Raw genomic sequence first — 26,955 nt, 5'->3', positions numbered from 1 at the left:
TAAAGGTTATTATTATTATTATTATTATTGTTTAGTTATAGGGTAAGTAAAGTGATTGTAAGTAGTACTGTATGTGGTTAGTTTTGACCAATATTACGACAGATGGAACACTAATTGCTCATTTTCGCATATAAGGCATTTATGTATAAAGTTATTTTGCTACTGAGCCATGTTGTTGGCCTGTTGTACAGTATCTGCTTTGGGTTTTTTTCAGCTGACACCAATATGTCATGTTAAAGCCTTTATCAGCCGATACAGGTGATGTTATCATGCATTGTCAGTGTGCTGGTACAAAGGCTGAACGAGAGATGTGTATGAAGTGTTTTAGTTAGTTCAGTTGTTGACGTCAGATCAGTTGTTATGCTCAGCTGCATGCCAGTGAAGAGAACTGTGTGAACCGGAAAAAGTGGAACAAACTCCTCACATTCAACAGCAACACACCCTTGAATTGTCTTTTCTCCGTCATTGTGAGGTGCCCTTCACACGTGACATGTGTTCTGTGACAGGTAAATAATGCCACTGGTCATGTGTGAAGTTCACCTCACTCACGTGTCTGGTATCCAGACTGAAGAGATAAGAGGCTTGTGGACTACACTTGACATTAAAAGGTGTGTCCTGCATGCACATGTGGTTTTCATGTCAAGGACATCTTTTTGCCAGAATCAGTAGTGATGACTGTTGGAAGTAGTGCATGGAAATGATTTGTTTAGTGCACAGACGGGTCAAAAATGAAAGGAAAAGTGTCTTTGTATGGTGTCGAGCAACCACGTGCCACCAGAACAGCTTTAAAGGGGCGCTATGTAGTTTTGGAGAAGAAATTCAAACTCAGAATTGTAACTTTTACAATGTTAATGAGGTAATAATAGGATTTTTATTTTTGAGCTGAATAAACAAGCTGTTCTCAGAGGAAAATAAGGTCCCAGAACACTGTTTGAGACTAGAAAAGTGGCAGGGTCCGCCACATATAAACAAATAAGACATTATGATAACTGAGTTGTTCTTTAAGGCCAGTGTGTTTATTGAGTTTATTCAGTCATGAAAACAAAGAGAGTTTGTTTGTTTAGTTTGTTTAGGCATAAAAAATCTGTCAATGAAGATCTTTCTCTTCAGGTTAAAATTTCTTTCCAAAACTACATAGTGCACCTTTAATGTGCCTTGGCATTACTTCTCCAAGTCTCAGAAACTGTACTGGAGGATGGATGTGGAGAGTGTTGTCTAGCATCTCCTCTTGGTGTTTGACTGGGTTGATATTTGGTGACTGTGTGTGGGATGATCAGTTTAAATAGTAAGTTTGTGCCTTGACTGTATGTCTGCCTTTCGCTTGCCTGCAATTTAAAGTGAAACTGACATCACTGATGCAAGTCTCCGAAGGCCTCTTTGCACTTTATTTAACTGATTAACATCTAAACATTTAAAAGAACAACAAACCTGCCTAAACCACTAGCACCATTTGTATTTTAATTATAGCTCCACAAAGATTGATAATTAAGCTAATATAATGTTTAAATATAAAACTAAATGAAGAGTTGACCATTTTGAGAATTCAACACATTCACATTAAACATTTAATGTTTTCTACACACTCCAAATGTTTCCAATGTGGTGTCATGCACTCATTCATGAATACATGAGTCACCAGTTGAAATGACAACATCAATAACAAACTTGTCCACTAGGAGTGGGTGGATTGATCCAAACATATTGATACTACCGATACTACGCACTCCTTTTGTAGATCGATTGGTCAATTGGGTCCATATGAAGGCATCAGTTTCAGTTTTTCTAGGTCAACAAGTAGAGCTGTCTAAAAACGTTGGCTGAACACAAGAGGAGCGTCGTTCGGAGCTACTTCACAGCTGTAAATGAAAACGTTGCAGACTGCGATGTGTGTAGAAAACTGTGGCAACAGCACAAATGTATTCAAACACATAAAAACAAGCACGAGAAAGAGATCACGGAGCTGCAGCAGAGAAGGAGGGAGGAGGAGAAGGGAAATGCCTCACCCAGACCCCTGACACTGAATAAAAAACATACCTGGATATTCCCTGCCTCTCTGAAAACACTGCCAAAGAGTTAACTGACAGAGTGTTTTCAGAGAGGCAGGGAATATCCAGGTTTATTCAGTAAAATAAATGTTTTAGTCAAACTGAATAAATATAGCATACTATATTCAGACATCCAAATAATACATTGAGCCCACTGGAACTTATTATCTAAATGAATTACTTTAATGAAACTGAACCGCCCGCCCCTATTGTCCACACCTTTGTTATCAAGATTATACAAAAAGAGCTGAACAAGATGTATTATCTCAAAACAACATTGGTTAACATACATCAAAATGTGCTACCACAGGGGCATGTTTTGTGCCGCTTACACATGTTGCTAATCACCGCCAAGTGTACATTTTCTATGCAAGCAACACTTTCACCTAGGTCCCTAAAACCAAATGTGGCCCGGAGTACTTTAGGGTTGCCCAGTTACTGTAGTGTCTTCTTGAGGAACTCAACCAGGAGGTGATGAGGGAAACCAAAATCCATCAAAATCACCACAAAGCCCTGCAGGATAAAGAGGGAAAGGAGAGAGGCAATTTGACTCAGAATTACAACACAAAGAATGGCATGTGACAGAATGAAAAACAGTAACAGAGAGCACTCACATCTCGAGGAAGCACCTCTGGATTAACGATGTCGAAGAAGTTCACTCCCTGCTTGTCCAATAACCCGGTCAGCTCAACTTCAAGAACTGGAACACACACCACAGAAGTATTCCAGAGAAAAAAATCACACTCTCCTTTGGCTTTACATCCCACACACAACTGGAATTAATGCAACATGAGGCCATAACAAGTCTCATTGTTATTTCTGAAGCTACATTTTGCTGCTGATCAGCTGCTCAGAGCAGGAGGAGAGAGTCGGGTGCAGAGCGAGACCTTCCAGAGGAGTAAACACTGAAAGTCACATCGAATTCTGCTCTGATCTGGAGCCGTTTACTGACGGGAGGAGAGCTCAAAGTCAAATTGACAGTAAATCTATGTTAGAATAGGTAACACTGGGGCTGTCATCTGGTTGAGGTTTAAACCAGGTTTCACTTTATTATCCATGACCATTTCTCAGTCTCTTACCAGACAGGACTTTAGGAATGCCTATCTTCTCCACAGCTTCTCTTAGGAACTCCAACTGTGTCTCGTTCAACAACTGGAAACAGAGGGAGAGGTGAAGTCTAAACATTGAAACATCAGCATTTTAATAAGTTTAAGTTTTAAATGTATTTAAATGGGAGGAGAACAAAAGTTCTGTGTCCTTGAAAAATGTCTTTAATCACAGAGGGAACATTTAACAAACATACAGCTTCTCAAAAAATACGGTCATGGTCATTTTGTGCAGTTTTAGAAATAAATTTCTCCATAACAACCTCTAAACTATACATTATCCCTTACATAAGTACTTCTCAGGGTGATGCAAAGAATTGTTTCAGGATAAAGTTTCGGTTCTGTTCTGTAGTTGTAATGCGGCTGGAACTTTTTATGCTTACCAGCTGATTTTGTAGGAGCATCTCAGGTTGGATTACAGAAACCCTGCAGAAGGAAGGAGGATCAGAATCACACACCAGGCACAGGACATGGACTAAAATTGATATTGTAGATATACCAAACTACACATTCAGTCATGAACTGATCACAAGCCACTGTGATCAGCTTGTTTTAACTTTTGTATTCAATTAAGTGACAAACAAATAAACCAAAAGAAAAAAACCCAGTTTTTACAGACCTACTTCCTGCCACTTATCACTTGTACAACCAAGTGCAGGAGCACAAATGCCTCTGAGGGAAATGTGCCTGGTAAGCCCGGTTTGACCAGTTATTGCATTTTGTCCCTCTCCTGCTTTGAGGATACTGACTCCTTTATTGTTCTTCATCTACAGGGTCTGCTGCCATGAAACCAAGAAATATGAACTTGTCCTTACTTGGTCAGTAAGTCTTTACAAATGAAGAAGGTCTTACTTTGATGGGCTACCCTGCAGGAGGAGTTTCTTGTCAGCGTAGGAAGCTGCGACGACCAAGTCCACATCCTAGATATAAGAAACAAAGACAAAAACATCACTCAAACACACTCACATGGCCTTTATAGTACCACTACAAAACAAAGGCCTCATTTAGTTACAGGGTAAGTTGTTTCATCGCTCCATTCAAATACAATACAGAGGCTTGCCCAGCAGATGGCCCTATTTGACAGTATTAAATGCTTTGAAACACAGCACACTCATATGTGCATCAGACATATTAATGAAATATTAAGTATGTAGGTCAGCTTGTCCACTTTATTCTTCTTGTACAAAAGAACAACAGAAATAAGGCCTAATTCAATATTGATAAAGGCCTCACCTTGAACAGTGTTAGATGCTGGAATAAGCAGTTTCCATCATTGTTGAATATCATGGTCAGTTCAAGGATTTTTTAAAGCATAATAATCACTGAGAAGTAAAAATGTCACTGCGTGATGCAATTGGGAAAGAAGCAAAAATTGTTCACAGAGGGAGGCGCATTTAAAATCCTAATGGACGGGATGTCCCTCTTCCCCTTTACAATGAGATCAGACAAACCTTTCAACACCAACCCTCATGTTCCAGATGTAATACTATTGAATTGTCGATGTTAAGTTTGGTTTGGATAAATGTGGTGTTGTAGCTGATTCTGCTGGATATCTGTTACTACTTTACATGCACTCTCTGTCACAACAAGAGACGTTCAGGTCTTACACAGGACTCAGGTTAGTGTGGGGTATGTCCTGTACAGCAAGCTCATCATAACTACCGTCTTATTGGCTTCTGTGACAGTGAATTTACAATTTGTTGTTTGAATGAAAGACAAATATATGGACATCTTTTAAATCAAATCATAGTATCTATTTTTTCAAATGTTTGAGGCTCTTGGGGTACAAATACTCCTCGTAGGGAATCATTGTTCAGCACAATAGAGAAGCGAGACAGTGGTGTGAAAGAACAGTGTGATTGGTAGCGTAGGGTGCATCAAATCAGGTCAACACTCAACCCATTAGACTTTCTGTTTTCCTTAACTCTCTACTAAATGGCTGAAAATGTCCTGAAATGAATGGGAAACGTACCGTTTCAAAGAAGATTGTTGGTGTGCTTTGACTCCCACAGTGGAGCTGCCCAGAAGCCTTTACCAAGACGGTCATACCCAAGGTGGAGATGTTCAGGTAGGGAACAGATGAACTCCACACTCTTAGCTCTGGAGAAGCTGATTCCAGGAGACACTGAACATATTCACATAAACACATAATGATATGTCTCACCTGACAAAGGTGTATGTGTACTGTTTGTATTTGAGAGGGTACAGTGATGAGGAAGTTGTCCATGTTACCTTTCTAATACATTCAGGCATGGCACTGGAGAGGTTTGTCTTGAAAAGTTCCTGAAATCACATTCATAATTATAATATGAGCAGTAACAAACATCTGTGCATCTGAGCAGATTTTATTTTTTGCAGTATTTTTTCAATATTTAGAACCAGTCAATGAGGCACCGTTAATCACTTAACAGTTACGTATCATCAAGCACAGTTTTATCAACAAGATACCACATCCATGTGTGATTTTAATGCTCCCTGCCTGGATGATTTACCCGCCATTTTTAAAGGTCATGTACTTACAGTGAGCTCTGCTCCAGAGATGTTGAGTTGGAAACGACCATCTTTGTGAGCAGCAGTAAGCAAGGGGTTCAATACCTGGTCTGGGGTGAAACACAAGTTATAGCTCTACCACACAAGATTTAAAGTGACAAATATACACTGAACTACCCTGCTGCTAATGGGCTGCTGCTCTTGGCTACAGTAGTGGAGATCTGTGAAGTTAGTTATAAGATAAGAAATGTAAAGAGCTAATTTTCTGAATGTTTTAAACTTAAATTCTGGCCATATCTTACAGGTCGGTCCTTTAATGAATCAATACTTTATGATTCAGGAAGGTTATGTTTTAAAAAGAGGACAGATTACTTTTTAAATGCTTTACCAGCCATAATACAATTCATTGACAAACCCTGAAACAGGAAAACTCAAAAATGAGTTCGGATTTCTCTGTAATTTGCATATGTAGATATATTTTTGTTGAAAAATCTAGTTTCTACATAGTTTTACCACATGCAATACTGCAAATATTATAAATTCATAGGGGACGCCAATCTAAAATTTGCTGTGTAAACTATACACGAAAGAAAATCCAAGCCTATCGCCACAAAATAACATCATTATAAGACCGTCCAGAATTGTGTTCAGTTTTCAAACTTTTTCTTTCCAAATATTTGCAGGTACATGCAGACTGTGCTATGTATAACATCAAGTAAAGACTGTTATAGTGGTAAACTATGTTTACAGTTAGGCAACATAAGGCTGAAAGACACGTCTCTCTGCACTGGCACAAAACGTTGGTACTGGGCATTGATTCCGGACTGAACTACACATATATTACATCAAAATCTAAATTGCTAGAGATTATTATGAGATTTAATGCAGTTGATTCTTGCTGAGAGAAATGTTATGACCTACATGTATATTTTTTTTAACTTGACACCTAGAACTTAAGTCCTAAAACAAACAAGAATATTTTGACATGTCACATTCACACACCACAAAGGATACCTCCTTTAAAGTACATGAACCAGCACATTTCAAGAGAAAATACAATGCTACTACTGACCCGACAACCAGAAGTAGAGCATTCTGTTTTCAGTCAGCTGACTGGGGTGAAAAACAGAGTCGTTGATGACAGCAGAAGTGTTGTTGTAGTTGGTCAGCCCCTGGTAGATTTATAAAAGTCAAGGGATGAAAGGAGAGACAAACAAGCTCTTACACCTAAAGCAACAAGAGCTGCCATCCAAGTATGACACAAGAGGGACTGTAAAAAAAATATTTGGGTTGGCAAGTGTCTGAACAAAAGCTGCAGTCTCATTGGAAATTATGTATTACAAGCCCACCTCCAATAGTAGTAGTAGTAGTAAACCTTTATTTTACCAGGCAAAAATTGCTAAGAATACATTCTTATTAAGGCAATGGCCTGGTAGGAGGTGAAAGACCTCCTAAGGGGAAGGGAGAGGGGGAGTAACAACAAAAGCACATACAACAACAGTGACACAAAAGAAGAAAGAATAAAGACAATAAGCCAACATAATACAATGGCATACCACAGAATGACAGTTAGTTTGACGTACAGTGACATACAACAAGTTATGTAAGGACAGAGATACTAAAAGTAAAAACAGTGATACTAGACAACCATAGATGAGACAGTAACAAAATAACAACAGTAACAGACGGTGTTAGTGAGGTTAGTGAGGTAACAGGATCAGAGAGAGCTTTGGCTGGGACAGCTGCAGGTATACTTTATGGATTTAGTTATGACATGTTTGAAGGAGTTGACAGAAGTAAGAGTTTGTAACTGTAAGGATTTTTGGAGTTGATTCCAGCTGTCGGCGGCAGCAACCTGAAAGGAGGAACGGCCTAGGGAAGAGTGCGCCCTTGGGGCATTTAACAGAATGAGAGGGGCAGAACGGGTGTTGTGTATAGGGGGAGGGCGCAGATGCAGAAGCTGGGTTAGGTAGGGAGGAGTAAGACCTAGGAGGGTTTTGAATACCAGCATCAGCCAGTGAATGTTGCGCCTGGTTTCCAGGGGGGGCCAGTTTGTCAGGGTGTAGAGGTCACAGTGATGGGTCCTGTACGGGGCGTTGGTAGCAAATCGAATGGCGGAGTGATATAGAACGTTGAGCCGTTCGAGTGCTCCTTTGCAGGCAGATATATATATGACGTCACCGTAATCAAAAAGTGGAAGTACAGTAAGCTGGACCAGGGAGCGTTTGGCAGTGGCAGTGAACGAGGAGCGGTTACGGTAAAGAAAACTGAGTCTGGCTTTCACTTTTGACTGCAGAGAGGATAAGTGCTCAGTGAATGACAGGCTGCTATCTATCCAGACTCCCAGATATTTATAAGCGGATACCAGGTCAAGTTTATGGCCGTCAGCGGCCAGAATGGTACCATCTTGGACAGCGTGCTTACGACCAAACCACATGACCTTGGTTTTGCTGGAGTTTATGGATAGGCCGAGGGCAGAGAAACCAGACTGTACGGCTTGGAAGCTCTGTTGGAGTGTTTCCAGGGCAATTGCATGGGAGGGGCCGGTGGCATAGAGCACTGTGTCGTCGGCATACAAGTGAATAGATGAGTTGGCAACTGATTTAACTATATCATTTATGTAAATTGAGAATAGGACTGGGGCTAAGATTGAGCCCTGTGGAACACCATTTAAGATAGACAGGGGTTGTGAAGAAATACAGTCAGATTTCACAAATTGGGTGCGTCCAGTGAGATAGTTCTCGAACCAGGCTAAAGAGCTGTTTGAAGCACCGATGGAGTTGAGGCAAACCAAAAGCTGTTTATGTACAACGTTGTCAAAGGCCTTAGCCAGGTCGATGAAGACGGCCACACAGTATTGCTTGGAATCCAGTGCACTGATGATGTCATTAAGTACTTTGAGCGTCGCAGTCTCACAGCTGTGGCCTGCACGAAACCCAGATTGAAAATCAGTCAAAATATTGTTGGTGTTCAGGAAGCGAACCAGCTGTTTGCAGATCAGTCTCTCCAGTACTTTTGCTATGCATGGTAAAATAGAAATAGGACGGTAGCAGTTGGGGTCAGCTTGATCTCCGCCTTTAAATAGGGGGCGTACTGAGGCCGTCTTCCAGGCAGATGGGAGTTCAGCTAACTGTATGGATAAGTTGCAAAGGTAGGTGATGGGTTCTGCAATAATAGGGGCTGCAACTTTAAGGAAAAAGGGGTCCAGACCGTCCGGCCCAGGTGGTTTTTTGGGGTCAAGCTTGCTCAGGGTTTCAAAAACCTCCCTCACAGAGACATCCTGCAGGGAGAAGCTATGGGCGGGGACTAGGTCAGGAGAGCTCAGAGGAGAGAGGTTGAGGGAGGGGTCCTGAGGTGTTACAGAAACAGGTGGAGTGGAAATTTGAACAAAATGCTGGTTAAAAATATCAATCATACGTTTGTTATCAGATACAATGTTTCCTTCCCACATGAGAGAGGAAGGAAGTTGGGATGGTGCAGTTTTACCCTCTATGTCTTTAATAAATTATGTGTATCATCAGTGTTTGACAATGTTGAGAATTCCTCTGTTTAAACATTACCATAGTCTTTTGACAGTCATTATATATAATACAGGCATTATTTACCTTGTGGTATGATTCTATGTAGTTAGCAGTGATGACAGGAGGACCAGTTATACCAATATTTACACTGATGTCTCCATCAGTGAGGAAATGCTCTGTGGACACACATTCGCACGCACGCACACACACACACACACACACACACACAAATGTTTAGAGACATCCCAGATAAAACACTTGCGTTTTGTCCACATAAGGAAAAACGGTCCCCACAATGTGATTGTGTAAACAGGTATTTGCACACACCTGCTGTTTCTTGTATAAAGTCAGCCAGTATATTTGCCAACTTGTTGATCTCCTTACAAATCTGCATTTGAGGACATAATGAGAAGACATGAACACACTAAACATCAGTTTGTTATTATTCAATCAAACATTTACTCTCACTGTCGGTCTAAAAAGTGACGCGCTTCAGGGTGAGTTCTGTTTCCCTCGCCCTCACCTGTCCCTTTATGGCCATTTTGACAGTGAAGGTGATGAAGTCGGTGAAGAGCCTTTTCAGCCAGTTTGGTCTGACAAACAACAGCAAACACACATTGACAAGGTCAGACAGATGATTCATCTGTTCTGCTGTTGACGATCCATCAGGGTTTATTTCTGTTACTTACTCTTTATCGCCCTGCAGATGAAGGTGGAGCTTGTGAAAATTCAGATAACAGTCTGATGTGTCTGCTGCTACCTTCCCCTCTCCACAGTCTGACAAAAGAGACAGACGGAGATAACAGAGAACATATGAGAGGACATACAAGGTAAGATCAAAGATTATCAGGACTCACTGTTCAGCCCTTGAATTTAAACAACAAGAAGTTTCCACTGCACCGAACGCACTTGAATAAACATGACAAACAACTATCTAAAAAGGAATGTGAGGAGGCTTTTTGGCTTCAACAACATAAATGGAAACATTGTGGGCACACCTGCTGACCTTTAAAATTACAGCTGTGACCTGTGAGGTCACTCAGTGAGCCAACAGAGGAAACACGAATGAATGGAACCATGTCAAATAACAATATAGTTAAGATTAGGATACGTGAGTTGCTTTAAAATGTATTTGAACAGATGACATGCATGTTCCCATTGGATCAAACTCCATTTTCTGAAAAACATCGTTGAAGTTGTGGGAACATTTTGGTCCCTTTCACAATTTGGCTTTGTAAACAAGGTACTTACAAAGTTTGGGGTTGATTCCAAGATCAATCTGAGACTCAATTTCAAAGTCAATTGAATGCTTAACGTTGACACTAGATGAAAAAGAGAAAGACAGACATAAATCAATTTACTATAAGCTCCTGGGAAACCAGTTGGCGCAAGGGAAACCGTTTCATGGCTGAAAGTGAAACCTGCAGAAACTGAATCTTAATAAACAGGAAATGCACTGACTTTGCTGCTCTCACTGTTTGACTGACATATAAACTGGGTAATGCAATGTCTGGACATGACAGCAATGAGCTCCCAGCACCTATGGCACCACCTGAATAACTTGCAAAAAACACTTTAATAATTTTGCTGACATAAAGCTACTGTGATTGACTCATGCTAGCATGTCTCGTCTGGTTGGAGCGGTACTGTTCGGCCACTAGCTGAAGTAGATCACCAAGCACACCTGTGAGTAGTCCATGCATCACCAATGAAATCTATGATGTGATCAGGCCTTACATGGGCTAATTGGACTATGTAGGTATTGTCTTAATTATATGATGTTGTTTTTGTTTTCTCAGACAACCATAACGGGATACATGTTTCATTATACTAATGGTTTTCCTTCTGTTTTCAGGGGTAGGAGACACGGATGTGTGCGGTTTGCTTTTTATAATTGGCTCATGTGTTTTTCTATCTCCCATCACTGGGCTTGTTTTGAGAGAACAAGTGACTGATGGGATGTTGCCGGCCACACACACACACACACTCAGACTCACAGCCAGCTGCCGTATCCGTACTGGATGGTTCCTCTGAAGACTGCGGACACATTGGTTATTTCCATGCCGATGCCTTCGCCTGGATGCAGTTCAAATTCACTGCGACCAATCGACAGGTTGTGGACTTCCAAACTGGTTAATGGAGAAGCGTTTCATGATTTTATCACATTTTGCATGTCCATCTGTGCATGTGTGTATCATCTGTGTGTGCGTGTGTGTATCATCTGTGTGTGTGTCTTCTTACTTGTCCAGGCCATATATGACTCTGCCTATAAAGAGCAGGGATTTCTCTCCTTTCATACTTGGGTATCTGGCATGCTGGAACGCCGCCTCAATCACTTTAGTGGTTTTCTCATTCACTGCCAGCAGCACACAAACACAGACATATGGGCAAAGACACTTAAAGGATAACTCCGCCAATTCTACACCTTGAAGTGAGTTTACAGGTCTTGAGGAATACTACTACATATGTGGAGAAAGTAGTATAAAACTTTAGTGGCTCCGGAGGAAGCTGCATGCAGTCTGATACATTGCCTCCAGTGATGTCACTTAGTTGCATTGTGGGTAATGTAAGCATCCACGTTAAAAGAAGGACAATGTGTGGAATAAAAAAGGTGAAATCTGTGGTTCTGCTTATTGAGTTTGTCCCACAGAGTTATGGGAGTGCAATGTTTTACCAGTGGACTGCTTTTCAAAACCTGGCATCTACATTTCCCACAATGCAAACTGAGTGACATCACTGGAGGAGATGTATCAGATTACATGCAGCTTCCACTGGAGCCACTGAAGGCTGTGTGCAGTTGTACTCCCCAAGACCTGTATACACACTCTAATGTGTAAAATTGGGGTACCCTTTAAATACAAGTACACAGCGGTCAGGTGGGGAAACACAAGCACCTTAGTGACTGGGTGTTCATTGGCACTTTCATATACAAATAAGAAGTCCAAAGTAAAATAGGTCAATCATTGGAATTACCACTATAACCACTGAACCATTAGTGTATGCTGCAAATAAATGACAGACTGTTCGTCTCTATGCTGAATTTTATTTTGTTTGATTCTGGCTAAAATTCTTTCCATCACATTTTAGCTCGTCAAGAAAATAATCAAAACAAAAAAGTTAGATAAGCATCAGGGATTGTGGGAATTGCAGTTCTGATTTTGAGAAGCATTTGCACCAACGTTCCCCCGAGCACAAAATCAATCATGACCTCCTATTTCACAGGAATTTGGGTCATCTTTTTAAACAAAAGGATGAATGGTTAAATTGATTAAGTATCAAAACATGGTCAAGGTCCCACTCACACACAGCAGCTGCAGGGTAGGTGAGTCGACATACAGCTCCGGTGAATCTGTAGGCTGAAGCCGGATCCGGCAGGCAGGCTTGGGACGCCCCGAACACAGATAGGAGCAGCAGCTGGAGCAACAGCGTTGGGAACACCTCTCGAAGCATTGTGCGCATGGATATTTCACCCTTCTGAGAGTCAGTTGAGGTTTTTTAACCTGTGGACTGTTTGCAGTTCACTGTGTTCATAAGTGTATGTTTCCTTCTGGTGGAGTGCTGTTACACAAGTTTAATCAGTTGACTCCTGGGTTCTCCTGAGCAGGATCTTATCCGATCTCCCTTCAGCTCCAAAGTCTTTAAAATTCTTCTCTTTGGTCCCTTTCGGACTCAAATTCCCATGGGCTGTAGCTGCTCTGCTCTGACACAAACAAGGCGATGATAACTTCAGGTAGCCTTTTTGGACATTCCTTGGATCTTGCTGAGAGAATACAGATTAAATATTACTACTACTACCCCAGTTACTTCCACTGCCAGGAAGGACTCAGTGCACTGCAACTATCAAGGGAAACTCAGTCCTTCATCCAATCAGAGACAGGCAACCTGTGTGATTCACATTTGATGGAAGGACAAACACTGACACAGATTTGTCTTTACACAAGGTCCCAAGGTGAACTGGTCAAAGTACAGCCTTTTCTATGATGTGCAACAAAACACCGGATACGCAAACTCTAAAGTAAACTAGACCAAATGCCGAGTAAAGACATTTAATGTTAAAACAAAGGACTCTTCAACACCTGGACTGCATGAAATAAAAAAGCTCTGAACAGATGCTGCATGCAGAAACGTTACATGTCCATTAGTAGATTTTTAGCACCACAGTTGCTGGAGGGCAGTTAAAATCAGTATACTTACCCCACAATGAAGCGGACGATAGCAGTATGGTTAGTTATTTAGCCTGAAGGAAATGCCCAGGAATCCAAATCTGTTCACTCCTTTAACGCCACACGTCTAAGCTGATTGGACTCTCCCTGCTCTCACCAGGTGAAAAACAGCTTTCTCTGCAGATACTCTTTCAACAAGTGCTGGCTCACAGGGAAACTAGATACAGAGGCTGATGGTAAGGTGAACTATTCATTCCCTGGTGGTGATTCCTTTGGAATCTAATGAGCCTGATTGTTCTCCTCTGAACCTCCAAGCTGAATGAGTTTGGTTTGAGGAGAAAGGGGAGGTACAGTTTAGGACACAGGGACAGACTAGAGATAACAGCAAAGGGAGCAACTGATCTAAATCTTTGCTTCCAAAGCTTTCCAGGGGTCACCAGATCACTGTGGGGAAAATAATAAACTAACAACTTTGAGAGTGTAGAATACTTTTTCATTACATTGCGTGTAGCAGTGAGGAAATTTGCCTTAAAATAGATTTTGTAGTGTTATTGAGTTTGTGAGTGTATGAATGTTTGTGTTTTAATTCCCAGTGATCTAGATGAGGGCTATAATGACTCTGTGAGTGTGTGTCCTCATGGGGACCAAAGACTGGTCCTAATGTGGCAAATGTCATTTCTGAGGTCCTGGTTACGTTTAAGGAAATCAATGCAATGTCCTAACAAAGATAGCTGAGCAAACCTCAGCTAATCTCAAACTCCCCCGCCAAACACACAAACGCACAGGCACATACCTGAAATACACCCACTCACAGGAAAACCAACAGACATGCAGTTGTTGGAGAGAGTGATGAGGCTGCTTGTATTTGTAGTGGAGCCAGTGCAACTAGAGAGTGTATGTCATAATATTCCTCATGCTACAATACACGTGCCCTGTGGTGACATGACCTTAACTGAGCTATACATTGAGTCATGGGTTCAATAAACTCTGTCTGCACTGTTTGTACAGCGATCAGTAGAGAAACAGTGTCCTCACAAATCATATCTGGAGCACATCAACACAATAAGGGACAGTTAAAGTTAAGAACATTTATTGCATCCATTTTTGCAAGTCACTCGCTTCATTCTACAGCATCCATCAATGAGCAACCGTCACAGAAAACCAAACACAAAGAGAAAATCTTTACATTAAAATTTCCCAATTATACACTATGACTGATGTCACATATTACTGTCATTCTCCAAAGACAATCAGAGAACTAACTTTACACCAGGGGCCGATGAGAACACAAAATGGATTGGGTGACATGAAGAGTGAAACGACTTTTACTCTCTTTTACAGCGACGATGTCAAGAGAAGACAGTCAAACCCACTTTGTACTTGTTACAGATCAATAAAACATTCACTTATAATCACTTAAAACAATAATAGCAATAAAAAAACACATTAATGAAAATCTGTGACAGTGAGATAATTGCTTGAAAATGGCCGATGCAGTAGCAATGATGCAGGGGAGCTTCATTGTACCACATTAAGTGTATAATCTGGAATGTTAAAATAAAGTTGAGACCTGTGACACACAACATAATAAATAATGATGATCCCCTGGTGCAAAGAGACCTCTATCCAGAGGGCCTGCAAACCAGCTGAGAAATGAACATGCAATTCCAATTTATTTCTAAAGCAATATTTGCCAGAATGGAAACAGCACTGAAATGAGCTTTAACCTGTTTTGTGTTTATGGGTTTTGTTTTACTTGACCTGAACTTTAAACAGTCCCCACTCTGAAAAACAAAAGAAAAGAAAACTGAGCCCGCTAGGCAAAATATTTATATTGGAAATCTTTACGTGAAGAAAAATAAATCACAACCCTCTAAATGTAAATACATTTGCATAACATGTTATAAAGTGCCTTGTGTATATATATTTACAAAACTTTTTACTATGGCAACATAACTTTTTTACAGAAAATGCACCCAAAGTCTGGTCACAATCACCATCACCTGACGCTGGATAGTAGAAAAATCGACCAAAAGCACAACTGGTACGTAGAAGTCATACCTTCAGTTTTGTGAATGATTATTTCTGTTCAAGTCAACACAGTCACTGTGGACTCAAATAAGGCCAAAGATGATTGAATCTCATCTTGTTTTTTGTTGTCTAAATTATTATTTCTGACGTTTACTTTTTTAATTTTTATTTAAAAAGGACAATCTAATTTTAGCCACTTGTATATGGTGGTTGTGAATAGTGTCAGTATTTTGGAATTCTAAAAATGTAAAAATAAATCATATATTTTTTAATGTTACATATTTTAATGCTATAAATTCAGCTCTTATCCTTTTGGCTTACTATGCTTCCATAGACGGCAGCAAAATCTGTAAAAACCAGTGAAACAAACATCTGTTCTACTATCACAGCTGTAATCAAAGGCTCCATGCAACGAGGGTTTGTCAAGAACGAAATAAATATGCCCCTGGAAAAAACTGAATTTAGGTCCTTACAGCCATTAGATACAGTGCCGAGGTCTGTCTGTGCGTGGATTGTTACCTGTGGGAGCACTGATCCGGATCATATTATTCATTATGAAACCTCAGACAAGCTGGTGTTGAATCCTAGGGGATCCGATAGCCTGTGTACACTCCTCACAGGAAGAATAATATAGGCACAACAGTCCACCAGTATCAGCTAAGACGCTTATTCTTTACCCTCAGCTGCCACCTACTGTTGAGTCAGGGAAAAGGCTGTACTTGTCTTGCAAGGCCTTGTCATACAGCAAAGAGCCTTGGGGAGCAGTAAAAAACAACAGTCAGTAGACGGCAGATGTTTGGTAAGATGGAGAGATGGGATCCAACTGAAAAATGTACAGCTGTTAAGAACGTTGTCTGACGTTTATAGTCTTTTGTTTCCAGATCACAGTTTATTAAAATTCGAGGGTCTGGCACTGCCTTTTGCTGGTGTTTCAATAGAGAGGTTTAAGTCTCTGTTGATACGCATCCAAACGATGGCCTCGGTTTTATTCATTCTTGGGTTGAGAGACATCTTCCTTTCCCTTCAAGCTACGCCTTCAAAAAAATAAAAACAGTCTGCTGTCTGTGTCTGTCCTGGGTGGTCAGTTGGCCACACCCTGAGCTACCTCAGGTATGAGGGAGGAAAAGAAAGTTTTGAAGAAAACCCAGGCCGTCCACATGGCTGACACTCTGTGAGGTGGTACCAACACTGCTGTCATTGGTCCTTGTCCGTCTGATCCATCGGCTGCAGCAGCAGGTTCCTCCCTTTGTCCCTCAGCAAGCTCATCAGCCTAAACAGAGACAAAAAATTATTGTAAAGAAGTTTTATGGTGGTGGGTTTGACTGAAGGATACAATTTGAATCCACAGATCATCGTATGGTAGTTTGTTAAGCCCACCTTGATTAGCTTAGATCAGTGATACCCTGCTACCTAAAATAAAACATCCATGCCTACATGCAGGTTATAGACCAGACCCACATGTCAACAGAGTACAGGCCTCCATTCACTGAGACATGAACACCAACACACTTTATATAACTGGAGTTACATGAAGGTGAATCAGAGGGTAACGTCTTTTCTTACCAGATTAGGGTCTGGGTTCCTGTTCTCGTTCTGGTGGTTGTGCTGGACCTCAGGGGGCTGCAGGTGGTTGGGTGCTTGGACCTGCACTCTCCTTCTGAAGGGAAACCAGCCAGCAGTGTGTCTGTGGAGGAGAAAAACAAGAGAGAAAATATGTTCACATGAATGCAAAAACAAGTCTCAGTGCCACGTGAACTGCAGCAAACAACGTATATCAAACAGCCCATGAACTACCTTTGAGGCACATATTGATAATGTCAACTTGTTTAAATTTGTAATGTCAATAATGAGGCAACACTTCATTTTTTCTAGAAAATACAAATAGGAAGTTGGTTATTGCAGCTTTATTATATGCCATGATGAGCTAAACAGCATGATTTATTCAGAAATCAATGCATTTATCAGTCAAAACCGACATGTTATATTGTCTCTGGGATGACAAACATATCTGTCACTACGGTACAACAATGTCTGTACTGAATACCACTTCTACTTAAACCTGCATTCATGTTTTTTTAATTTCCCTGAAAACAGCTGCCTTCTTTGGAAACAAAACAAATCAAAGCGATAACACTGAAGCAAAACAGGGAAGTTGCAAAATCAAACCAATGTGCTAAAAGATGCTATCTTGCTCCATAGAGCTGAGGGAAAGCACACAGAGTTGGGTGACAACACTGTGAATAACCCTTTCACTTTATATTGTTATTATAAACATCTCGATTAAAGCAACTTTAAATGACATGTACTGAAAGACTTGTACACTTCAGGGGATTTATAATAATGTTTATTTTATATTATTCATATATTGACATTTAATAGCTGCACGATACGGTGAAAGAAAATCATATTGTGATTATTTTGACAAATATTACTATTGCCATATGATTCACAGTTAGAGGGAATGATCAATTACACATCTGTGTATCATAATGCAGTTTGTCACACATTTTACATTTAGCAAAAAAATTGCAGCTTCTGCGATTTTGATAATATTGTGATTAGTTGTGCCGCCCTAAATGATTTCTTACATTTGTTTTTACGATGGATGTTTTGGCTTCTCTTTGATTCTGGGTGGAAAAACGTGGATCTTTTCATACACTTGCACGCTTTGTAGATTTGCTGGTTCATTGCCTTCAGCTGTTTGAATAAGTAACTGTTATTGTTACTGCAATCAGTTTTTGTGAAGGGAACACTTTGTTTTCTATGTACCCAGTACTACTTAACCTCTTGTTGCCGTTTTGCTGCTAACAGCTGCCATGTGTTGAAATGATACTATTATCCTTTTTACATTCCTGACTTAGTGAGTGATCAAAGAGGTATAAGTGAAGAGAACAACTGAAAAGAGAAAGTGAGGGTGGTGTACGGATACAGAAATCGGCTGTGTTTACTGCTGATGAGTAATCATTACTCCAACACATATCGACATGTGACATGTGTCCTTCAAACAAACAGTTTTTCTCTTATTGTATATTTGTGTGGCGAGGTCAAGGGTTATGTAACAGCCAACAGGGTGTGGGACCAGAACATGTTGAGTAAAGGAACAACATGACCTCGACTGATGATAACAGCTGTGTTGATGTGGAACATGCTTTCTGTGCTCTGCTGCCAACTTTGACCCGTGAACATGAGCCCATCTGAAATTGAGTTCTGACTTATCAAGGACACAGACTACATTACAGTTACTATGGTATCACATAGGAAATAAATAACATCAGTGATCTGCATTATATGCGTTTTCATGAGCTGGAGCAAAAAGGACATACCATGACACATTACTCTACCTTAAAGCTGAGCATTACGGACTGTGCTCTCTGTACTAATAATTAATTCATAGCCTCCTTTTCACTTATTCAACTATAAGCAAATTGCACAAACATCTACTTCATACAACTTGACATCTGCTAGGACACATTATACACATTTTATCCATCAAATGTGGTTATCAAAGACTTGTGACAAAGATATATAATGGAGCCGAGATATTTTAGAGTTTAACAGTGAACTTTGTTGTCTTAAGTGACACAAGTGCACAGAAACAGTAAATTTACAGGGAATTTAATAATTCTAAATTACTCCAAGCATCTTTTTCTGCTTTATAACCGCTTAAAAAAAAACAAGGTTTCATTGGTACAATTGGGCAACTTATATATATGTTGATAATTTGATAATTTTTTTGATTAATTGGCTAATTGTTTCTACACTGCGTCTATAAAATGCCAGAACATCCTGTCAGAGCCCAAGGTGACATATACCAATATCCTGTTTTGTTGGAGCAACACAACAGTCCAGAAGCCGAACATACTTTGTTTTCAATAATATAACAAAGAGAAAATCAGTAAATCCTCACATTGACAATCCTGCAACCAAAGACCGTCTGGCACTTTTGCTGCTTAACTGCTTTCAATAAACGTGGAAATTGCTGCTGAATAATATTGATCAATTGACGAATTAATTAACTGACTAATACTCAGTTATAGTCACCTCTACTCTTACTCTATTATGTGGGAACCAGGACAGTAAACCAGCAACACATGAGGAGCTCAGTTAAAATTCAGTCAAAAATCAGCACCAGCACACAACAGCAAACATCAAGTAGCAGTTAGCTGTAACAAAAACTGTAATTCTTTATTCTCTCTTATTCTCTGCTTTCTCGCCTTATTTGACAAGACAAGCCCTGCTTAGCACCTGAAATGCTGAATGTTTTTATCAGCACACTGCAAACGTTTGCTTTGTCCTTTGAACAATGGTAAAACAGGTTTCATGAGTACATATCCAGAGGGCTGTGCTTTAGTTACACACAGCCATCTACTACTTGAGTCATTAAATGACATAGAGGAAGTTAATACCAGGCATGTTACTATGCTCCTAATTTTAGTGATTTAATACTTTGAGGACCAGGGGGTGGAATTGAGGGGGATCAACAGGCTGAAATGTAATATAATATCAACTTTTCAGGATTGAGTTTTTGTTACGTTAGAATGAGCCATTCATATCTATAGAGGGAGCAGGTCCTCTTTCATGGAGTCCTGCAGGTTTCTACAGTAGCCACAGTGGGGAAGGGTGAGGTGAGGAGTGTTCAGCTGGTTGCAATCTGAAACTTCCCTGTCACATTTATGGCGTACTGCTGTATGAATTCCACTTAGGTGGACAACTAAAACAACCCAGTGTACCATCAGACCCTTGACAACCTTGAATCGTTGAGTTGAGTGTTCCTTTATCAAGAGGCTCTGGATGCTAATACAAACATCAGAGAAGGGCTCTAAATTACCCACAACAGAGCAGTGGAGCTCTCCAGACACGTTTGGTAATTGGACTTGTAAAGGTTCAAAGTAGAAAGCAACAGCTTGAACTTACAGGTACATGAGGAGGAGGGTGCTCATCACCAGCAGGAAGCGGCTCAGGTTGGAGTTGAAGTACACGATCATAAGCAGAACGCCGAATCTTGCGAAGGAGTACAACCAGTCCAGCCAATCACGCTCCACATCATCCTCGTCCTCCATAACAGGCCCGCCCTGCGCGTTCATCCGCATGTTCTGGTTGGCCTCGCCGGGGTTGATGAAAGCGCCGTCCTGTGCTGGGTTCTGATTCGCTGGCAGGTTGTTGATGGGATTCTGATTGGCTAAGGGGGCTGGGACAGGTACTTGGTGTGCAGGAACAGGTGGGTACTGGCCGATGGTCGCAGCTGGTGCAGAGGGGGCAGTGCCTGCTGCCGCCAACGCTGCATGGCTGGTGGTGGAAAATGAAACAAACATCAAAAGTATTAGATAACAGCTGGACCAAGTCACACATATCCATGTCAGATCGCAGTGGGAGACTGTGAGGCTATAGGATGAACTCACACCAACAGAAGAGTAGAATTAATTTAAAGTGTATGAATAAAAACTCACTATTGCATGTAATATTGTCTGGCATAGACGTGCTGGAGCCACAGTAGCTGTTGAGGGCTGTACAGAGAGTAGGTGGGAAAGGCTGGATGGGTCATCTGTGCTGCTCCAGGCCTGCAGGGAAACATGACGAACTGTTAATGTCGTTCAACACTGTAACTGAAAGCAATTAAAGAGACAGTGTACATAGGAACAATAAGAAAAGATGTCATATCTATATTTTAACTCATACTTTATCTCTCTGGTTATAAATGAGGGGACTTGATGTCACTTTTGTTTTAACATATATTAATGAAGTGTGAGTTCAGGCATCAGGAGTTTCAATAGCTGTTGACATGCCCTCTTTCACTTCCCCTAATTGCTTGGTGATGTGACCACGTACACATGAGTAATACATGAATGCACTTATTTCCATTAACAGAAAGTCCCTTGAGCGTGAATCAATCTTGACTCTCTCCCCCTGCCTTTGAAATGAAATTTTCGAACCTACTTGGGGTGAAACCACACCCATTTCCGTATGCTGGCATGTCACAAGCCACAATAGCTTTAAAAAAAGTGATATGGGGCACTGAATTTAATTATTTATTTTTCATCAGATGAGACAAGAATTAGGCATTTCTGGGAGCTGGGCCTCGCTAGTTACTGTACAAAAACACAACTTCATAACTGTATTCAATGATCTTGTGGAAAATGGATCATATCTGACACAGGCAATATTTTCTGGTTTCCCTTTGACTTCCTCCAGCTGCTCTGCCTCAACTCTTGGTGATTTACATAAAGTAACCGCTGCTAACTTAGCAGTCATACTGCTAAAATTTGATACATGAGTCATGCCAATAAAACTAAATACAGTTCAGCAGATACATGTCTTCCAGTATGGCTTACATTGCAGCAGCTGGCCATGAAGGAGTTCCTGATGGGGACACTGGGGTCGGTGTGTGAGCAGGAGCAGCTGCTGAAGGTGGAGAGGTCTGCCTCCTCTGCCTCAGCTCTGGTGTGCTGGGAGTCTGCATTGTGGAGGAGGGACTGCTGGGTCGTGGCTGTTCAGTCTGTTTAGTCTGCAAAGACAAGTTTGAATTGTTTAAAATTTGAGCAACGTCTGGCGCTCAACACGACAGCAAACACACCGTAACAACATAAGTTCTATCATATCGGATGTACAACCACAACAGAGCAGGACACTTTGTGAAACCAAAGCCAGTTATCTTTAGCTGCAATTTTGATCTGAAACTGTCGCTGAGTTCTGAAGGATGACAACTGAAGCGAAACAGTTCCACTCCACAGTGCGATGATAATGAAGAAGTGCACCTGTCAGTCTCTCAACTAAACAGGCTGCTTTTGAACTTGATATGACACAGGAGGCTGGAGCTCCTCTAAAACCCCACTGAGCTGATGTCTGTAGCTGCATTTATAAGACTGAAACATCACTGAAGCACTTAGGATAGGAATACAATCATCATTTTGATCTGGATTAATCTATGAGTGCAGTCTACCTAGTAACCATATTTAAGGTTACTTAAGTTTTTGAATTACTTTAAAAAGTATTTAAATGAGTTTCAACCCAAATTCAGACACCTGGCACTGTTAAAGGGCCCACATGTAACCTGCGCAAAAAGAAGCTGACTGAATGTGAAATGTGAAACAAGCCCAGAATGCAAATCTACTGTACCATCCGACTGAAACCAGCTGTTTTGTTTACAAGGCCCCAGCCTAAAAATACAACCGATGAGGGTTTACTGAACACGCGGGTGTCGTTTCACCAGCAGTACTAAGGATACATATCAAGAAATAAAAAACGTACTTTAAAGGATGATGATAGGATTTTGACATTAAGTCTGATTTTGGGCAGTTGAGGGTTGTGAACTAGGGCGTCATGATTTCAATTCTAAATCAAAAATTGATCGCAATGAGCTTTCAATTTTGATAATCAAAATTAAAGGGAGTATCTGTGATTCTCCCAGTATTTTTCTATCCGCCCCTGCCTTCTGGAAAAGAAACAGAAAAAGAAGAAAAAAACGCTTCAAAGATGACACAGCTAGCTCACTGATAGCCTGCAGCGGCATTTCCAGGCACTTACTCTGTGTGCACGCAGACGGTCGACGGACTGGTATCAGAGGTAACACAGTCAGTGTGGGAGATGTTGAGTTTATTTTATTTTCATTGATTTGTTTGGGAAGAGGGTTTACTTACCAAACTTTGTAACAAACTAAATCTTTTGCTGTTTATTGTTGAATCCCTGATGGGTGGCATTTATTTATTTTTTTGGGTGAATATTTCCTTAATTTGCCTAACCTAAACCTAAACTGCAAAAAACCACTGGGAAAATTCAAGCTGTTTTTATATAATCATGTTTTTAGAGAAGAATTTGAAATGTAAACAAAAGTTGTCAGCGCACAAAACATATGATCTGTTGATCTTTACAAATCTGCTGTCAATGCTGGAAAAAAGGCTTGAGTCGAAATTGAATCATGAATTTGGAGAATCGTGACACCTCTATTACCAACAGTATCAGAGTGTGTTCAAGAGAACGGCCATTCTAAATGATAGCCAAATCAAAACACTTTTTTACCATTAAATTTGACAAGAAGGAAAACAGGCAGCATGACTGTATCATAAACAGTTGTGTTAGGGCAAAAAAGGACTTGTTTGTCCTTTCCTATGACCTCCTACCTCTACTTTATGAAAACACTGCATAGGTTCCAAGTAAGGCTGAATTTAAGTAAACATCATCTCTCACCTTGGGTCGAGCACCGAGGTGTCCTTGAGGTTGATTCCTGAAAGCGCACACGAGGTGCAGCGTGGGAATGGAGTCAGTCTGAGAACATGGAGATAAAAACCCAATTAGAAAAACTACATGGTGAAACACACTCATATATTCAAGCCTAAGCACAGTAAAGACCAAAGAAACATATTAGTATGAGCGTGAAACACTACCAACGCTAAAAGCAACACAACCAAGACTTTATGGAGCAGTTCCACTGAGAACAATCTAAGAGATCTGATCTTTTCCAAAAATATTAACACATAAAAAATGTGTTTTATTTTGACATCATGCTGATTTTTTCTGTTCTCACTGGTGTATTTATCTAACTTATTTCAGTTTCTAAGGAAAATATCTTGAATGACAATGAACAGCTCCACAACAGAGCAGGGGGCTGAGGGAGAGAGGGGTCATGTGTCCTTCGTTCTCTCAACTACGATACATTTTTACATTTAAAGCTATTTAATTATAATTATCAATACACTTTCTAAAGATGCTGATTGGTTTACACACTGTAAACAGCCCTGTAAACAGAACCAAACACAATAGGTGGTGAGGCTGATGTCAGTGCTGGAGTTGTCTTACATCTAATTGCATCTCATCTCCAGCAATTTGAGCCTCTCGTGGGATTTAAACACAAAAACCATGAACCTGACATATGAAATAATATACTGTACTGGCTTAGAAAAACACAACAACCCTTTCACAGGCCATGAACATCCTATTTATTAACAGACAAAGATTGTTGAGAGACAAGCAGGCTAGATTCAACCTCTCTCGTCAGTGTGTCGCCAGTATAAACAGCAACATGAAGGCATATAATCGACTTGGGACGTTCACAGATTTTATTTTGTAGAGTATATGATAAACTTCACTGACAGGCTCCACTGAAATCTATTTTAAACAAATGCCAAAGTACTGTTTGTAAGCACAGCCATGTGCACTTGCTAACAGACAAACACCCTCTCACATACCTGTCTGAAGAGATCTTTAATGTGCAGATGGTCGGGCAGAAGTTTACCAGCGTAGATCAGTCTCTGGTCAGTCACAGCCTACAGGAAACACACAAGTTTAGTTACAACTTTTGGGGATGAGTGACTTTTCACAGTGCCAGGGATGTTAAGCTGGCTTCCATTCGCTTAATCACCCTCACCCCATTCACGACAAAACAAAACAAAACAATGGCTTTAAATCAAGTAGACTGAGGGGGAAGAAGAGCAACTTTTATTTATAAAAATGTATAAGTATTAAATTCAGATGAAGAAAGACAGTCTAAGACTATAATGTGTAATGACTTCAGTGAATGTGTATTATATGTATCCTTGTAAACATGTCGTAATCTGTTTTGTTCTGTAAATCACATGTATGTCTCCAGGTATGCTATTTGAACCTGCACTGCAGATAAGCAGGTGAAGATCCTGATGACTCAGCCTTGTCCAGAGCACATGGGTAATTTTCCCAAGAAGTGACTGGCCTGATCAGTGATCATTAACTTCACTGTGGGACCAAGCTTGTACATCTTACAGTCTGCTGCCTCATCTGTTTCTTTTCCATCAGCATCACCTCTATCTCAGTAAAGATCCTCCTCGACTCATCTGTGCAGCAGCTTGGATGGACACTGTGCCCTTCAAGGCTGCAGTCTTCCAAGGTGGATGAAACTTGGCAGCCATATATGCTTAAGATTTAAGGCAATAGGCTGAGTATCTAAGTGAAGCTCATTCTGCCATTCAACTTTTTTTAAAAATCATCAAACAGCTGCATTCTGCTTCACAAGCCTCAGGGGATTGCCATGGCTTTACCAAAGGAAGATTTGGGAATATAGTAGGGCTCACTTCCAACACGTTTGAAGTCAGTGTGAAGTCAAAACATCTTAAAAAGTTAACCCAGTTATTTCAATCCCAGGGACACACAGACAGATGTGATACAGACTCTTCACTGGGATTTTTCAACGAGTTCAGCCCATTTGACATTACACACCATCTTTCTGACTGTTTTCAAGGTATGCAACAATTAGCTAAAGGAATCATAACATTGAAAAACGTAATTGTGCAGGTTTGGGAGCCAGACAACAACCAGGAAATGGCTGACAGCTGTTCACAGGCAGCAGCCTCTGACTCGTGTCATCACATTCCAGGACACAGCCTCGCGCTGCCCCTCACACGGGCTAACTAGTCCCGCTAACAGTAGCCAGCTAACTTATCCACCTCGTGATATCTCACCGGTCTGGTTGGGTAAACAGTCGCCAGATGTGTTTTTAGGTCCTTCACAGTCCAGTTCAGACGGACGCCTTCGATGGTTTGCTCCTCACAAGCCTGGTTGGGTGTTTTTATAATAAGAGTAATCATCTTTTGTTCAGAATCTCCCACATCCATGTCGACTCTTTCACTAGTTGTAGTCTCTCCTGCCGGAAATCCGCTACCGCTGAAATAAAGAGTCCTGGCGCTGTAATATATAAACAAACAGGGCAAAAGCGACGATAACTGTCGCCTTTATCGATAAACTTCTAGGACTGAGCCGAGTCTTGAGTGTCTCTGTGTTGGCTGTCATACGGGACTTTAACGGGACGGAATGTTGTTTCCAAACACACTGTGGCCTCTCCTGATTGGTCATCGCCCGCTCGTGCTCAGACGTGGAGGCTGGGGGATTCGTCACTCTGTGCGCATGCGCGGTCATGCATCTGTTTTCTTAGATCGTTTATTCAAGAGAGTTCACTTACTCTGATGCCATTTTTTTGTCTACCGAAAACAAATGATAAACAGTAAGAAAATAAGTAAGAGAGACTTTTCTTATATGGCTAAGTTGTTCTATAAAAGTAATTGTAATGATCAAACAGAGCTGGTAAAATAAACACTTATTCTAACATTTGCTAACATAAGCAGCAGGCAGTTTCATGGGACATTGTTTTTGTATCTAATGTACTTCTAAGACAGTGCTCCACAGCAAATATCCATAGAAACAATACACACTAGAAAACATTAATATATTGCTATTAGTATTCCCTTTAGATAACTTGGTAGTTTTTTATGTTTTCCGGTTCTGAAAATGGGGACAGAGTGAGGGCTCTTTTCTTCTTTACCCTCTCAGACAAAAGCACTCATTTGTCTGACAGCAAAACTCCCTTTACCCACTGAAGTTACATCATGTTAGGTCAGCTGTGAACAGCTGTGAATCGACATGCAAATGATCTTAGAGGACAGCAATGTCCTGCAGCTCGAAGCCATAAATGGGAAGATGCAACAAAAATAATCATCTGCATGTTTATTCTGCAATTTCTGAGCTATAAAGTACCAGTCAACAATCATATTGAACTACACTAACCCATATTTGTGTCACAAATGTAAAGAAAAAGCAAAACATTGTGTCAAACGTGAAATCATTCTGGTAACTAACTGCC

General features: G+C 40.7%; 2 protein-coding genes across 2 annotated transcripts; both read right to left on the bottom strand.

The window, feature by feature from the left end:
* Positions 1-1,600: 1,600 nt before the first annotated feature.
* cetp (cholesteryl ester transfer protein, plasma) lies at positions 1,601-13,607 on the bottom strand. Its single transcript, XM_084365235.1, has 18 exons — positions 13,357-13,607; positions 12,465-12,922; positions 11,404-11,518; positions 11,160-11,291; positions 10,414-10,484; positions 9,852-9,939; positions 9,686-9,755; positions 9,490-9,550; positions 9,247-9,338; positions 6,714-6,813; positions 5,672-5,751; positions 5,384-5,434; positions 5,124-5,276; positions 4,004-4,071; positions 3,535-3,577; positions 3,125-3,197; positions 2,660-2,745; positions 1,601-2,558 (listed from the first exon to the last, which is right to left on the bottom strand). The coding sequence occupies exons 2-18, from the start codon at positions 12,619-12,621 to the stop codon at positions 2,481-2,483; spliced, it is 1,518 nt and encodes a 505-aa protein (XP_084221361.1). The 5' UTR covers positions 12,622-12,922; positions 13,357-13,607; the 3' UTR covers positions 1,601-2,480.
* A 791-nt stretch (positions 13,608-14,398) lies between these two features.
* On the bottom strand, positions 14,399-26,134 carry herpud1 (homocysteine-inducible, endoplasmic reticulum stress-inducible, ubiquitin-like domain member 1). Its single transcript, XM_084363743.1, has 8 exons — positions 25,781-26,134; positions 24,536-24,613; positions 23,538-23,615; positions 21,686-21,858; positions 20,804-20,914; positions 20,271-20,642; positions 16,920-17,040; positions 14,399-16,626 (listed from the first exon to the last, which is right to left on the bottom strand). The coding sequence occupies exons 1-8, from the start codon at positions 25,931-25,933 to the stop codon at positions 16,438-16,440; spliced, it is 1,275 nt and encodes a 424-aa protein (XP_084219869.1). The 5' UTR covers positions 25,934-26,134; the 3' UTR covers positions 14,399-16,437.
* Between the last annotated feature and the right edge of the window lie 821 nt (positions 26,135-26,955).

The sequence above is a fragment of the Pagrus pagrus genome (assembly GCF_965226575.1).
Source record: "Pagrus pagrus genome assembly, chromosome: 10".
Classification (NCBI taxonomy): Eukaryota; Metazoa; Chordata; class Actinopteri; order Spariformes; family Sparidae; genus Pagrus; species Pagrus pagrus.
The sequence above is the reverse complement of the archived record's forward strand: the minus strand, read 5'-3'. Positions and strand labels throughout refer to the sequence as shown.